Source organism: Nicotiana tabacum, chromosome 22, assembly GCF_000715075.1.
Source record: "Nicotiana tabacum cultivar K326 chromosome 22, ASM71507v2, whole genome shotgun sequence".
NCBI lineage: Eukaryota > Viridiplantae > Streptophyta > Magnoliopsida > Solanales > Solanaceae > Nicotiana > Nicotiana tabacum.
This window is the reverse complement of record NC_134101.1, coordinates 229,219,545-229,237,295: the sequence shown is the minus strand read 5'-3', so window position 1 is coordinate 229,237,295 and position 17,751 is coordinate 229,219,545. Positions and strand designations below refer to the sequence as shown.

Here is a 17,751-nt window from a genome sequence, read left to right as displayed (position 1 = left end):
ATCTTCAAAATATTGTTTGGTCATACATTGCACTGTATTTTTGTATTTTTGAGGGGAAAAAAAAATTTGAAGTTGAATTTGAAGTTCGAAAAAGTAATTCTTTCAAGTAAAAAATTATTCTCCCACACAAAATTACAATTACGTGAATTTTACACCCAAATATAATTTCAGATATCCTAACACCATTTTTTTTAATTATAAAAATCATATTTTTATGTCCAAACGCCCACTAAACCATGTCAAATATTTGCAAATATCCTTTTAAAAAATACATATACGCCCTTTTGTAAATCCACCCTTTCTCATCCCAAAGTACCCTCAAAAACTTCATTCTCAAGAAGGAAAACAACTCGAAGCCCTCAAAATATAATATTATAATATAATAAACTCAAAAGAAAGCCAAAAAAATCGAAAAAATAAACAAAGAAAAAGGTTGATTGGCTTGGCTTTTAACCAAAAGAGTTGACACCTTTCACCTATCCCCATTATATCACCACCGCCAAAAAAGCAAATATAATATTCATTTTTCCATTTAATAAAATACTGGTTATAACTATAATATTCATTTTTTCATGTAATAAAATACTATACTATTCTACTATAACTCCCTTTTTTTTCTCCCTTCTCTTTCTGCTCTCTCTCTCTCTCTCTCTCTCTCTCTCTCTTTTCCCTTGTGTAGTCTGAAGGGTCAATTATTTCTCATAGAGAAGAAGTGTTGAACAGACTTTTTGAACCAAAAAAAGAAAAGGAAAAAAAACTCTTTTGAGGTATTTTTCTTCTTCCTTTTTTTTTTTTTGTGTGTGTTTGATCAAGTTGAGATTTTTATTGGTTTTTGATGTTATTTTCTACTTGGGTTTCTTCATTTTTTGTCTTTAGAAATTTTCTTTGACTTCATTTTTTGACATTCGCATATAAACTGATCTTTTATTTTAGTGTAAAGATTGGAGCTTTTGCTTCAAGATAGCTTTTTTTGTGATCAAGTTGAGATTTTATTGGATTTTGATGTTATTTTCTACTTGGGTTTCTTTATTTTTGTCTTCTGAGATTTTGTTTGACTTCATTTTTTGACATTCTCTTATAAACTGATCTTGATTTTTAATATTTGGCCATTTATTTTAGTGTAATGATTTGTGATTTTGCTTTAAAATAGCTTTTTTGGTGATCAAGTTGAGATTTTTATTGGATTTTGATGTTATTTTCTACTTGGGTTTCTTCATTTTTGTTTATTGAGATTTTGTTTGACTTCATTTTTTGACATTCTCATGTAAACTGATCTTGGTTTTTAATATTTGGCCATGTATTAAAAGTGTAAAAGTTAGAGCTTTTGCATCAAAATTGCATTTTTCTGCTTTTCTTCTCTTTTTAGAAATTTGTCTTTAGAGATTTTTGTTTGACTTCATTTTTTGATAAATTGATCTTGATTTTGCTAATTAACTTTCTGTTTTATGTGTTTTGTCTTGTGTTTCAGTATAAAGATTGAACTTTTGCTTCAAGATTAGATTTTTCTTTGTTTTTTTTATATAAACTTTTTTAGTTGAATTTGGCTTTTTACATCAAGAGATAAAATCTAACATATGAATTTGGCTTTTCCTTTTTTTTTTTTTTTTGAATATTTACATCAAGTGATAGTTCTAACATATGAAATTAATAGTTTTATGGTCTTTTCAGTTACAAGGTTTTCAAGAAAATCCCCTTTCTTTTTTCCTCCTTTTTTTGTTCTTGTGATTTCTGGTTGAGGGGTTACAACAATTTCATATATTTCAGATCTAGAAATATGTCAAATTTTTCAAAAAATGGTATATTGGAAAATGAAATGGAGATTTTTTTTGATGATCTTGGCTTTTTAAAGTGATGTGTACAAATTTAGGCTTCTGTTTTGATGAAAGTGCTTTATCACGGATGTCACTACTATAACTATCTGCCAAAAGAGCCACTCCCCCCCCCCCCCCCTTTCTTAGCTTTTAGTTGAGCTCCATGTGTTTATTGTGATCTTCACATGTCTATTACTTTATTTTTTGAGGTGATTTAGTTGTACAAATTTGTAGTTGATTCTTGATGGGGACGGAGAGCCTTGGCGTAACTGGTAAAGTTGCCGCCGTGTGACCAGTAGGTCACCGGTTCGAGCCGTAGAAACAGCCTCTTGCAGACATGCAGGTTAAGGCTGCGAACAATAGACCCTTGTGGTCCGGCCCTTCCCCAGACCTCGCGTATAGCGGGAGCTTAGTGCACCGGGCTGCTTCTTTTTTTCTTCTTCTTGATATTGATGTTTAACTTCCTTTATTTTGACTAGATTTGACTTATTCATGTCTTGTTTGTTTTATTTTGAATTAAAGTGGCCTCTGGTTGTTGCTAGATGTAATGAATTTTGATTTTCTTATTTTCTTTGTCTATGTATTTGCAGGAGGGAAGTCATCAATTTGAGGATTAGCTGTTTAATCCCATTTGGTTTCTTGAAAGGTTGTTACTTTTTTAACCGTTAATTCGGGCCTGCCAAGATGATGATGTTTGAAGAAATGGGGTTCTGTGGCGATCTTGATTTCTTCCCTGCTCCGCTAAAGGAAGTGGAAACAGCTGCTTCGCAGATTGAGCAGGAGTCGGAGCCGGTGATGGATGATGATTATAGCGATGAGGAGATTGATGTGGATGAGCTGGAGAGGAGGATGTGGAGGGACAAGATGAAGCTGAAAAGGTTGAAAGAAATGACTAAGGGGGGTAAGGAAGGTGTCGACGCTGTCAAACAACGCCAGTCTCAGGAGCAAGCGAGGAGGAAGAAGATGTCGAGGGCACAAGACGGGATCTTGAAATACATGTTGAAGATGATGGAAGTGTGTAAAGCTCAGGGTTTTGTTTATGGAATTATCCCGGAGAAAGGGAAACCGGTTACCGGGGCATCGGATAATCTCAGGGAGTGGTGGAAGGATAAAGTGAGGTTCGATCGAAATGGACCTGCAGCCATAGCAAAGTACCAAGCTGATAATGCGATTCCGGGCAAGAACGAGGGATCTAATCCGATTGGTCCTACCCCTCATACTTTGCAGGAGCTTCAAGATACCACTCTTGGTTCTTTATTATCAGCTTTGATGCAACATTGTGATCCTCCTCAGAGGCGATTTCCATTGGAAAAAGGTGTTCCACCTCCGTGGTGGCCCACTGGACAGGAGGACTGGTGGCCTCAACTAGGCCTGTCGAAAGATCAAGGTCCTCCGCCTTACAAGAAGCCTCACGATCTGAAAAAGGCGTGGAAAGTTGGTGTTCTCACGGCGGTGATCAAGCACATGTCCCCCGACATCGCTAAGATTCGCAAGCTGGTAAGGCAATCGAAGTGTTTGCAGGATAAGATGACGGCCAAGGAAAGTGCAACTTGGCTTACCATTATCAATCAGGAAGAAGTTTTGGCTCGAGAACTTTATCCTGATCGCTGTCCACCTTTGTCCTCAGCCGGTGGTAGTGGAACTTTTACTATGAATGACAGCAGCGAGTACGATGTTGACGGTGTTATAGATGAGCCTAACTTTGATGTTCAAGAGCAAAAACCAAACCATCTCGGTTTGCTGAATGTTAATGTTGATCGATTCAAGGAGAGGCTGACTATGCGACAACAATCTCTTCCAATAAAGGATGAAATTATTATTGCGAACTTAGATTTCACTCGGAAGAGGAAGCCGGCGGATGAGCTGTCTTTCTTGATGGATCAGAAGATATATACTTGCGAGTGTCTTCAATGTCCACACAGCGAGCTCCGCAATGGTTTTCAGGACAGATCCTCCAGAGACAATCATCAATTAACTTGTCCTTTCAGAAATTCCCCGCAATTTGGAGTTTCAAATTTTCATGTTGATGAAGTCAAGCCAGTTGTCTTTCCTCAACAATATGTCCAGCCGAAGCCAGCTTCTCTGCCGATTAACCAAGCTCCGCCTTCGTTTGATCTGTCAGGACTCGGGGTTCCTGAAGACGGTCAGAGGATGATAAACGAACTTATGTCGTTCTACGATAGTAATATACAAGGAAATAAAAACTCAATGGCGGGGAACGTTGTGATGTCAAAAGAGCAGCCTCGTCAACAACCTAGCATTCAACAGAACAATTACCTACACAACCAAGGGATTGTATTGGATGGAAACATCTTCGGGGACACCAACATTTCTGCTAACCATTCCGTGTTCCCACAAGGTGATCGGTTTGATCAGTCCAAGGTTTTAACTTCACCATTCAATGCAGGCTCTAACGACAATTTCCATTTCATGTTCGGGTCTCCATTCAATTTACAGTCCACTGATTACACTGAAGCTCTTTCTGGGATCACACAGGATAACATGCCGAAGCAAGATGTTCCGGTTTGGTATTAGCAAGGATGTTGCTCAAAATGTATATCAAGTACCACGACTTCTGTACACATGGATGTCACTTGTTTCCAAGAGGGAATATCTACAAATAATCAAGTGGATTTGAGTTGCCTACAGTTCTCTCAGTTTGGTGTTTCCGTTACCACGTAGTTGTAGAAGTCGGAGGAATCTGCATGGTGAAATGAAAAAGGTGTAAGAGTCGTCCTCAGATATTCGCCATGCTGGCTGGTTAGAAAGAACTTATAGATGTTTTTAAATACAGTAGTCGTCGTTTTGTTTTTACATAATTCTGTATAGGTTAGCTTTATCTGAGATTTCAATCTGTTTAAGTTTCTTAAATAACTGTACTTCGTCGATGATTCGGGGAATTGTGAACTCTTTTGTGCCTATGGCTGGTCAAGTATAAACTGTTACAATTCTCTGCAGGTGCAGGTTTCTTCTTGTTTAAGTACTATTTTGAGAGGTGATGGTGGTTGTGTAATGTAGCCAAAGCTGTGTGATATATTTTAGCATCCTATATGCTATGGCTTAAGAATAAAGTGTATGTTTCTATGTAAGTTGTTGATTTCATGAAATTGAATGTCTGGTCTACTTGAGTCTTGTGGATTGCTTCTTTGACATCTTTGAACATACAAGAATTTGCTGATACAACCTTCCAAAATATCCAAACCTTATGTTAACCCCCCCCCCCCCCCCCCACACACACACACCACACAAGATCAATAATAATACCGATAAAAGGACTTCGGTCTAAGTGGTAAGAGCGTAATATGTGTTGTGTGGGTTAGGTGCACATTACGATTTCCAACCTTGTTAAGTGGAGAAAGGGTAAAGGGACATGATCATTATTCATGAAGTTTCGAACCTTGCACCACTGACTTTAACGAGCAGTGGCGGAGCCATATTGAACTAAGGGGTGTAATTGGACACCCTTTGCCGGAAAATTATATTATATTGTTAGATAATTTTTTATATTATATATATATATATATTTACTATACGTTGACTCCCCTTGATATTTTTGATGTATTTAATTATTTATATTTTGACACCTCTAGATGAAAATTCGGACGCCGGCACTGCGCAGGAAATGTTTAAGTGGAGAAAGGGTAAAGGGACATGATCATTATTCATGAAGTTTCGAACCTTGCACCACTGACTCGATATTTCTCGATTTTTTTAAAAGCCCCGTAACCAGTAACCCAAAACTAGCCTCGATGTGAGTTATTGATACTTGTGCTGGTGGAAGGTAGTATGTACATGGTTCAATAGTCCAGTTAGGGATAAAACCAGGAAGTGTGTGTGTGTGTGTGTGGGGGGGGGGGGGGGGGGTTAAAAGCAAATTTGTATGCCTTAATTAGTTACTTAGGTTGTCTCTGTCTAAATAAATTTTTTATTTGTGAAAATTTAGGCTATTAGTATAGTGTTATCAGATAAGCGTTATTTCTCATCAGCACAATTATTAAATAATTTATTCACGAAGGCTTTAGGTAATTACAAAAGAGTAATCTAGTATTTTTTGTCTCTACTAAATTTTAAACTCTGATTTTTCATAATTTTTATTTGCTTTATTGATATCTAAGCAACACCCTTAAATGCATTACTGGCTACTTGTTTTTTTCTTGGATAATTGTGGTGTTCTGATTAGTTACACATACCTCAACTAATTTTACGAAATTCCCAGTAACCATGTGTGACATATTCAAAAGGCTCAAGGGAGTCTTGGAGCAACAGTAAAGTTGTCTCTATGTGACCTACAAGTCACGAGTTAGAGCCGTAAAATCAGTCACTGATCGTGAGTAGAAGTAACATGTTGAAAGGATAAGGAAGAAAGTACTTTTTACCCTTTTTGAGTAATTCCTAATCATTTCTCCACAAAGTTATAGTTTTGGTTCAGAGTTTCAACTCCAATAATTGGAGTTGACCATTGATAATATTTCTTAATTTATTAGAACAAATAAGGATATACAAAAAAGTAGGCAAGTATTTGACTTGAACAACAAACAATATGTATATACATATTTTCTTCCCTAAGGAAGATATCACTTGACTAAACCCAAATATTAATATTCTTTTTCTTACTCCATTTTTTAATTTTAATTTTAATTTTTATATAATTGTGAATCTCATTTAACAAAGTCAAATTGGGGGAATAGACTGATACCATTTGCAAATATTCATGTGTACGCTTTTTGGGATTTTAGCGACGGAAGACGATCAGATTTTTTTCTAGTTATTATTGACTAATAGCGATTAAATATAGACTTTTAACGATCAAATTTTCCCTCGCTAAAGTCCCTTTTTTCTTATAGTGAAAGCCAAAAAAGAGGAAAGAAAATGCATTTATACATACAAAGTCTTTGAAAGGCACAAATCTACTAGTCAAGCAAACATTATCTAGCAAGAGAACATGTAGTGCTTGTAGTAGGCTTGTCTTTTACATCTACATATGCAATGCATCTATACCATTTTTTGGCCTATCAACAGATCCAATACAAAAAAAGCTACAAAATCCTCTTGCATTTATATTTTAGATTCATTAAGTAGACCGAGCGGTTGCTCTGATGGTAAGCAACCTCCACTTCCAACTAAGAGGTTGTGAGTTTAAGTCTCTCCAGGAGCAAGATGAGAAGTTCTTGGAGGAAAGGATGCCGGGGGTCTATTTGGAAACAGCCTCTCTACCCCAGGGTAGGGATAAGGTTTGCGTACACACTACCCTCCCCAGACCACACTAAGTGGAATTATTCTGGGTTGTTGTTGTTGTAAGTAGTGCCCAATACATACAATATATAATAATTTTTGATTTTCCATTCGATATTAATTTTGGCATTTGATTAATTTAAATTCGCGTCGTGAGGTCCACTTTAGGGATAAAACGCTAAGAAGCGGAGCCAAATTTCAACTTTATCAGTTCTGAATTTTAGAACGACAACTTCAAATGCTAATTAATAGCTGAGTTTCAAATATACTGTTTGAGTAAAAGTTATTAGGTTCGGCCGAATAGCAACCAGGCTTCTAGCTCTGCCTCGGAAAATGCTCCCTACAAAAGACGACTTCATATTAAGGGCTCGAATCCTAAATCTTTGATTAAAGACAAATAAATACTTACCACTTGATCACAATCATTAATATTTGTACAACAATAACAACGACCCAGTAAAATTTCATTAGTGGAGTTTGGGGAGGGTAATATGTATGCATACCTTTCCCCTGCTCGAGGGAGTAGCCCCTAAAAATATTATACAATATTCATACATTGAATAATATCATGCAGAAGCTTCCTAAAAATACTAGACATGTTTTGTTGATATGCTAATAGCTAGCAAATTCTTTATTTATTTGTTTAATATTGTTCAATTAGTTTATTGCTGAGCTTTTCCATAAAATAAGGAATAATTGAAAATAAATACTTAATTATTTAGATCTCTACGTGGCCAATTAGTAGCGAGTGGTTTAGCGTATTTCAACCTTTCCATTTAAAATATTAAATTTAAAAAGTCAATAATTTGCTCTGTTGTAATAGGTTGAATGTGGAGCAGTCTCCACTTCATTATCCTAATTTATTTCATTATTTTATCATAATTGTAATAGTTTTTTCCCTTTTCTTTAACTGAGATGGTATATGAGTAATACAATATTCTTTAGTAACATCCCTTTACCTAAAAATATTGCAGTTGGGTTCACGAGCTTTAACTAAAATTAGAATTTAAAAAAATAAAGTACTGAAAACAGATATTGCAAATTAAACACTAGGTAATTCTTATTTGTCCAAAGTTAGATGGACAAAGTCACTCGATACTTATTGGTATGAGATAACATGTATTCCATAAAATTAGCTGAGATGGAGGCACGCCTGATTAAACACAATCTTCCGTAAGTGGGGTCTGAGGTGGGTAGTGTATACGCAGGTCTTACCCCTACTTGATGAGGTAGAGAGATGTTTCCGAGAGACCTTCGACTCAAGAAAATGCGAAAAGAGAGAAAAGGGCATCAAAAAGTAGCAAGTAAAAGGAGAAAAAGACAACAACAACAATAAAAAAAAGCAAGTAAAAGAAAAAGTAGCATCAAATAGTAACAAACTGAAAAATACGATACACTGAGCGAATGAAACAATAAGCAAATACTAGAGGTCAAAGAATACGAAAAAAAACAAGAGAGCTACTAATACTCCAAAAAAAGAACGGGGAACTCTCGACTACCTACTAGACTTCTATCCTAATCCTCGATCTCCACACCTTTTTTATCTCGGGTCATGTCCTAAGTGAGCTGCAGTAGTGCCATGTCTTGCCTAATCACGTCTCCCCAATACTTTTCTGCCTACCTTTACTCCTTCTCAGCCCCGCCATGGCCAACCTCTCACACCTCCTAACTGGAGCATCCGTACTACTCCTCTACACATGCCTGAACCATCTCAGCCTCAACTCCCGCATCTTGTCCTCCACGGGGGTCATTCCCACTTTATCCCGGCATGATTAAACACCACGATTCTAAATAATAATAATAAAAAAGTTGCAAACAGTGGGATCGCAAAGTTGCATAGCAAATTCAAAAGGGAAAATTTCACAGTAGAACAACTGAGCTCCATACTTTTCAATTTTATAGCCCATATTTCAATTTACAACCAACTAGCCCAAAAATAATAGGTTAATATTCAACATCCAACTCAAATAGGTTCTCAAAATTACTATTTAATTTTTAAAAAAGATTCCTCAAGCTTTTAAATTAATTTTCGAATCAGTAACTGTCACTCAAATAATTTCCTAACCACTTAAACTTGTAGGGTTTTTGAAAGCCGATATACAACCTTTGGATTTTCTCATTTGAACACTCGAACTCATGATTCTCTTAACTAATAAATACATCTGACCCTTGAACCTATGCGTGTGTATTACACCTGCACAGACGTGTCCATCTAGTCAGCAATGACCAATCCAAAAGTAAGATCCCACCCAACTAATGACATGTATAATTTTTAAATAAAAATTGTCACCTATATATATATTTTAAAAATAAAAATAAATATAATAAGAAAGAAAAAACTTAAACCCTTCCAGCTTCCTCTTACCCCGTTCCTTCCCATCATCCTCCTCCCCCCACACTTGTAACTCATTCGTCTACTTCCATATCAACACTCCCTTCCTAGATGCTTCTTCGTCCTCTCCTCTCTTTCCAAATTTTTCTTATTTTTTTATAGCTATATAGATTGTCGGAGAAATTTTCCGATCAGTACTATCGTAGAAATGATTTTCTTTAAAGTTGTGACAATTAATTCATTGTAGTGGCCAATTGGCGTGACCTCCTCAGCAGCAGGAATCGATTGGCACTGCTCTTGGGCGATTTGGACCACTAGAACACCATCTTCGACCAACTGGAGCCCGCCGGAGAGTTGCAGGTCATCAGAAGTGGCAATTCCTACAGTGAAATCTCCTGATTTTTGGTGGAGAGGTAGTTATGGGTGTGGAGAACAATCTCTACGGCTTGGAATTGCAAGATTGAATGGTTAAAAATTGAAGAATAGCCAGACCCGATGAATTAAAGTGACTTTTCTCTAAATCTAACCCGATGAATTTTTTTATTTTTTAAAATTAATTATTTATCTTTTTTTAATTATTTTTCATATTCACGCGCTTAATACGAGAGATTAACACGCAATTGGCCACATCAGCAATAATATTATCACCTAAGCATAGTCAATGGTCAAATATGTTTATTAGTAGACATTTTCTGAAGTAGAGGTGTTCAAATGGGAAAATCCAAAGTTTATGTATCGACTTTCAAAATCCCTACAAGTTTAAGTGGCCACGAAGCCATTCCGCCTTAATTCAACAAGCCAAATTCATTTGGGTGGTGAAAATTAGATTTTTAACAGCTTTAAATACGTGGGTTTAAATTCCAAATTTGATTTTGTGAGAAATTTGGAATGAGTGTTATTTAGACTTGTTAGAAATGATATAAGGAGGTTGTATATAAAATTTGAAGTCATTTAATGGAGATTTGGACTGGTTTTGAACGAGAATTGCAACTGAAAATTGTGGAAGAAGTTCGTCTACAGACACTTGTATAAAGGTGTATAAAAGTGTATAAGGTGTGTTTCTACACTCATATACACTATTATACAAGATTATACATAATTATACAAAAAACTCACTTCGTCTTCTTCCTTGCGTCTTTTCTGAAATTTAACTTAAATCTTGCTCAAATCTACTCTAAATCACTTCAAATTTAAATTTTGAACTTCTTTTTATATTTTCAATCAATTGGAACAATACTCAATCCAAACAACTAACAAATTCAAAAAACCCATTTTCAAAAGCAAAGCTTTGAATGGTTTTCAATGGTGTACTTCTACTCTTCAATTTTCTTACATTGCAAGCAGGTGACACAAGAGGAGAAACAGAAAATACACGGCCCTTGAAGCATATTTAGAAGATGTGAGAAGAAGAGAGAGTGAACGCAATGGTTGTGAGAACAAAGAATTAACTTCATAGCTTTTAGAAGCAATGGTTGTAAGAACACAGATTTTGAATTTACAAGTGCTTTCAAAATATGTACAATGTGGGCTAGGTGGGGTAACACTAAAAAATATGGGTCATTTTTTGTTACGGTGTGAAATCATATGTATTTTCTTGTAATTCTTTCAATTCAAAATACTACTACTGGTTTTTAAATTTCATTTTTATATTTTTGTTTCCTTTCACCGAGAAACGTATGATCGCTGAATTTTACTTACTATAATAATAAAATCAATAAATTATTTCTGATCGCATTAAAGTAACTGAGATATATTTTTGGGCATCGATTTATTGCTTACAAAATAAAATACCGAAAAAGAAGAAAAAAAACTCTCAAGAACGACTATTATGAGTTGACAACGAAAATGGGTGCTGAACAGAAAACTATTTGACTTGAACAACAAAAATATGATGCGTGTAAATGATTATATTTAGTACGGATCATATCTGCATAAATCTTAAATATTCTTACTTTAGTCATTTCTTATTTTTCTTTTTGTTTCTCTTTTCAATCTTTATCCTCTTAATAATATTGTAAATCTCATTTTTTCAAAAGTCAAATTAGGGAAAATTTCTCAATGACTCTAGGAACTACCTACCCTAGGGAGAATTTAATAGAGCAATATTTTATGTTTCCTTACATCTAGTTTGGATGATTGTTATGTATGTTTCATAATGTATAGTATTGTATTGTATTGTATTGGTTTGATGAATACAATATTCAAATAGATTATATTGTTTGTTGTTGTTTCATGATATCATTGTCACGACCTAGAATTCCCACCGTCGGGACCGTGATTGCGCCTAATATTTCACTTGCTAGGCAAGCCAACGTTAGAGAATCATTAAGCCAATTCTTATACATTTTAGTAACTAACAACAAATAAGCTATAACAAGTTAAAGTGAGAGCGAAAATTTATAACAACCTCAATATATGCACTACTACCAGGATCTGGAGTCACAATTCACGAACTTTCTAGGATTTACTACAAGTACAAGTCTGAAAGAAATACAACAGTTTGAACAATAGAAATAGTAAAACAGAAGAGATAGACGGGGACTTCAAAGTCTGTGAACGCCGACAAATCTACCTTGAGTCTCCGGTGGTTCGGTTCGAGTGGCTATGCCTCTCGATCAACTGGGGCCAATACCAAAATCTGCACATAGTGCAGTGTAGTATCAGTACAACCGACCCCATGTACGGGTAAGTATCGAGCCTAACCTCGACGAAGTAGTGACGAGGCTAAGACAAGACACATACATAATAAACCTATGCAATTTAACAGTATATGTACAAAATAACGGCAAGTAAAAGATAGACAGATAATATCGGGAGGGGAGGGACATGCTGAGGGGATTACAAGATAGAGAATCACAGCAATAAAGAAAGCTTGATCAAAAAATATGCGTTGAACTAATAATAATAAGTGAACACAGTAAAGGAAAATGCACGGCATCACCCTTCGTGCTTTAACTCTCAACCTCGCCATATAATCAATAGAAACGGCACGACATCACCCTTCGCACATAAACTCTCATAACATGACACGACATTTTCCTTCGTGCATTAACACTCACAATTATGGCACGACATAACCCTTCGTGCATTAACGCTCACAAAACATGGCATGGTATCACCCTTCGTGCACTAACACTTTCCCTAACCAAAACAATGATCAATAACAACAGGGAGATAAAAATGACAAGAACAAGTCTTACTTCAACATTTGGTTCCACAATACAAATCTCAACTTTGAATCAATACTCAATAATCACCGAAAGCATGCTAGTCTAATCCGTAAACATGATAAGAACGATCAACATAACAATTAACTAGTCTAAGCATGGATAATATGATCACGGAAAGCAACAGTTACATGAATAAGACCCACTCGCATGCTATGACTCGACAACAATGCATACATACTCGTCATCTCACCTATACATTGTACCCAACATTCAAACATGCAGAAAATAGGCAAATAAAACCTAATCCCTCAAGCCAAAGTTAACCACAATACTTACCTCGCTCCAAAGGCCAAACTCAAAGCTCAACCACCACTTTGCCTTTCAAACATGCCTCCGAACTAATAAAATCTAGCAATTTACCAACCAAATGATTCAAATAAAGTCTTAGGAACTACCCATGATTGTAAAGAATTCAATTTAGGCCATTATTAAAAAAGTCAACAAAAGTCAATACCTGAGCCCGCTTGGTCCAAACCCGAAATTTGAATCAAAACGCGATTACTCATTCACCCTCGAACCCGTATATATAATTGGTTTTGGAATTTGATCTCAATTTGAGGTCTAAATCCCCAATTTATCAAATCCCTAGTTTCTACTCAAAACCCCCTAATCCTACCATGAAAACCATAGATTTTAAGTTAAAATCTTGTAAAATGAAGTGAAAGATTGAAAGAAACTAGTTTAGAATCACTTACCAATGTTTTGGGGGAAGAAATGGTTTTTGAAAAATCGCGTAAAGGGTTTCTTATTTTGAAAGTTTTGAAAAATGAGCAAAAATTCCGTCTAAGTCAAGTTTTACGCAAATATCGCAAATGCGACTTGGGCTTTGCAAATGCGAAGCCCACAAATGCGAGGAAAGCTTCGCAAATGCGAACCTCCCACATTTTTGTTGCCTTCGCAAATGCGAACATGGACCTTCGCAATTGTGATACTAGGATCGCATTTGCGATCAATGCCCTTCCCAAACTTGCTTCGCAAATGCGAAGTATCTTTCGCAAATGCGAATACTGTTGACCTAGCTTCTCTTCGCATTTGCGATGAGAAGCTCGCAAATACAAACCCCTCAGAGGTCGCATATGCGATGTCTGATCTCGTAAATGCGAGATCAGAGGTTTGCAACAAGATCAAATACACCAGTAGTTCTTCCAAGTCTAATTTCACTTTGTAGCATATTCGAAACTCACCCGAGCCCTCAGAGCTCTAAACCAAAAGTGCACACCAGTCTAAAAGCATCATACGAACTTGCTCGCGCAATCAAATCGCCAAAGTAACACCTAGAACTACGAATTTAGCACCAAATCAACTGAAATTTTTAAGAAAACTTTGAAACTTCAAATTTCTCAACCGGACATCCGAATCATGTCAAACCAACTTCGTTTCTCACCAAATTTTATAGAAAAGTCATAAATATGGTATTGGATCTATACCGAGTTCTGGAACTAAAATACGGAACCGATATCCAAAAAATCAACTATGGGTGAAGCCTTTCAAATTTTGATAAAGTCCGGTATCTCGGGCTAGGGGCTTCTGATTTTGATTCCGGGCATACGCCCAAGTCCCAAATCACAATACGGACCTACTAGGACCATCAAAATACTAATTCGGGTCTGTTTACCAAAAATATTGACTGAAGTCAACTCAAATAAAATTTTTAGGCAAAATTTCTTATTTTTATCAATTTTTAACATAAAAGCTTTTGGAAACACGCCCGGACTGCGCACGCAAATCGAAGAGGGTAAAAATGAGATTTTAAGGCTTAAAAGCGCATAATTGAGTTCTAAAATATAAGATGAACTTTCGGGTCATCATAATCATGCACCAACAATATGCAGGGGTATATCCAGTGTAGAAACTAGGGGTTCATCTGAACTCATAGCTTTTGCTCATACCTAGTATTTTTGCCAAAAAAATCATTAAATATGTACACATAATAAATTTTGAATCATGAAATTAGATGAGATGTGGTAAAATTGCAAATCTGAACCCATAAAGTTGAAATCCTGGATCCGCCTCTAATGATATGAAGAATAAAATTGCAATATTATAAGAAAAAGTAAGAGTCGAGATAGAATTAGTATATAAAAAGGTAGGGTAAAAGATGGAATAAGATTATTTAATAATATATAAGGGTAAGATGAGAGAAAAAAATGAGATAACGATGCGACCATACCAAATCTATCGTTCCATAAAGTGGCACTTGTAAGCACGTGATTTTTGCCCTATATGAGAATTACTCCCAAAAAATTCAAAAATAAAATGATTTTTCTTTGGTGTGCAATTTTGTGATATTTTGTGATATTTTGAATAATTATTTGTATTTGTCTGTGCATGTTTATTTGTTAAATTAATAAAAAAATACAAAAATATGTCGCATTTGCATGTAGGATTTAATTCTATAATTGTTACTAATTAAATTTGTTTACAAAAAATAGGCATCATTTGCATTTTTAGCATTTAATGTCCAAATATACAATTTTATGCTTAATTATTACTTAATTGTGCGTTAATTATTATTGGGAGTTAATTTGCGCTTTTATAACTTAATTTAATTCTTAATAATAGTTTAAGTATTTTTATAATTTAGTTTTAGAAAAAATAAAAGAAGAAAAAAGAGCGAAAATATAAAGAAAGTCGGAATTGGGCCTCTTCTTCAATTTCAAGCTATAGGCCCAAAAAATGGTCCAATCTTCCCTACGACCCAGTCCATTTCGAACTGGGTTGACACAGTCCATAACCCAAAAGGCCCAAATCCCTTTGTCTTGCATTTTACAAAACTAAACAAAAAAAAGAAGAAGACAAAAACCCTAAAAAAATTTCTAAACCATCCGCCCCCCCCCCCCCCCCCCGCCCTCCTATCTTCTTCTTCTTCCTCAAGCTTCAAGAAAGCCAACAATGGCCACCCTATCTTCTTCCTCTCCAAAACCTCTCCGGCGATCCTCCATTAAATCCGACCACCCATGGCTACATCATCTTCATCTCCTTCTTCTTCGTCCGAAATTCCTAGTCCTATCCGCCATTGACGAAGCTCGTCGAGCTCAAGCTTGAGCTCGACGTCCATGGCTGACCATGCTGCTTCTTTTCCTCCTTCCGAGCACGTCGAGCTGCTGCTGTGGTTGCTTAGATTTTTTTTTCCGTCCAAACACCACCTCCGAACGACCCCCAGCCACGCCGGAACAACACAAAACGAACCAAGATGCCATGGCTGTCCGCTCACGCATCTGCTACTGCTGCTCCATCGACGCTGCCGCAGCTCCTCCTTCCTCCGCCGCTGCTTCTGCTTCTCGACGTCGTGCTGCTGCTCGCCGCTTCGTACTGTTGTTGACGACGCAAGGCAGTCCGGTTAAAGTCCGGCAAAGGTCGAGGGTTTTTCGTCAAGTGAAGATCCTGTACGTCGTGAGTTCATCGTCAAGTTCGTTGTTTGTTTGGTCGTTGTTCGTCTTTCGATCCGGTTAGTAGTTTTTGAGTTTTATTTTGTCCGTATTTTGTTTTGATATTTTCGAATCTAAAATCAACAAATGTTTGTTTTGTTTATCGTTTGAATTAATTTTTAGTTCATGTTCATGTGTTATTTGTTAAATTAATTTTCAGATTTTAAAATGGAAGTTTAATTAGTTGTTTTCATATTCATGTCATGTTTGTATTATTGTTTAAGTGAATATTTGTTAGTTTGATGTTTGTTAGATACAAATTGAAATTTAATTAAATATTTCTTCAATTTGTTTCATGTGTTTATGTATTGTTAGAAATTGTTAATATTGTTAAGTTCAAGTTTAAGTTCATAATTGTTTCTTCGTCGATCTTGTTATTTGTTTAAAGAATTTAGTTGTGTTAAAGGAATATGATTTAATCGTTTAATCCGTCATGTTTGTTGTGTTAAAATAGATTCATTCATGTTCATACTTTGTTTGGATGATCTTGAATCCGAATTTTGTATAGTTTGATTTCTTGTTTACCATTTATGATTATTGCTTGAATTGTTCTCATAATCTTGTTTAAAGTTTAATATAAGAATTGTTTGTTGTAATGTTGTTAGAGTTGATTTTAAGTTCAATATTATTGAATTTAATCTAAATGTACTTGTTTGATTGTTGTTGTTGTTTAAATCCGAAAATAGGTTTTGTTGCTAAAATATTGTTCAATCAAATTTTAGTTGTTCTTTGTTGTTCAATTTGTGTTCATGTGATTTGTTGTTGAAATGTTGTTAAAATCGTGTTCATGTGATATTGTTGTTATGATGTTCATCCGTGTTCATATTGTTGTTCGAACATTGTTAGAAATTGATCATATTGTCTATATTTTGGTTAAGTTTGATTAATTGATGTGTTATAGCTGATGGGTAGTTTGGTAATTTATAGTACTTTCGGGGGTAAAATAGTAATTTGCAATAGGGTCAGAGGGGTAGTTTAGGAATTGTACATTTTGTAATTGTTTATATGAAGCATGGGGGACAAAATAAAATGGGGTGGGTTGTGATATAGTTGTTTAATATAAAGGGGGGACAAGATTTAATTTAAAGGGAGAATCTTGCATTATTTTAAATGAAGCATGGGGGACAAAATATAATGGGGTGGTGTGATATGTTTATTTAATGTAATGGGGATGAGTGGAAAGATAATGGGTTGGGTAGAGAAAAAGTATGGATTTTAATTAATTGAAAGGTTTATGGGATGAGTTATAAGAAGAAGTCTTGAACACAAGACAATAGAAAGAGATAAGAGAGATACGAGACAGAAAACACATACAGATAGAGAGAAAAAAAATGGACAGAGAATAGAAGAGAGAAAAATTCCGAAAAATATTTAAGCTTTCAAAATAAAAATAAAAACTAAAAAATCTACTGCTTTCTTTCTTTGTTTGAAATTAGTATTAATGGTTGTTGTTTCATTAAAGCATAAAGCTTTTGTTTTTGGGGATTACTACTCCACCGGTCTGTTACTGAGTTGTTACTGTTGCTGGGCAGTTATTGCTGTTGTACTGTTATTACTGCTGCTGATTCTCATCTTCATTTTCTTTTGCTTCCAATATCAGGTACATATCTGTAAATTCATGTCACGAAAAGCTTCAACATGACAAATTAATGAAGTTCGGGAATTATAATTCTGTTTTCCATTCGTTCAAGTTCATTAGTTAAAAAAATTTGGTTTTT

The 17,751-nt window shown here is 35.4% G+C and overlaps 1 protein-coding gene across 1 annotated transcript; it reads left to right on the top strand.

The window, feature by feature from the left end:
• The first annotated feature begins 599 nt into the window (after positions 1 to 599).
• Positions 600 to 4,944, top strand: LOC107810730 (protein ETHYLENE INSENSITIVE 3-like). The gene is made up of 2 exons (NM_001325864.1): positions 600 to 767; positions 2,402 to 4,944. Exon 2 carries the CDS (start codon positions 2,496 to 2,498, stop codon positions 4,344 to 4,346), a length of 1,851 nt encoding a protein of 616 aa, NP_001312793.1. The 5' UTR covers positions 600 to 767; positions 2,402 to 2,495; the 3' UTR covers positions 4,347 to 4,944.
• The last annotated feature ends 12,807 nt before the right edge of the window (positions 4,945 to 17,751 follow it).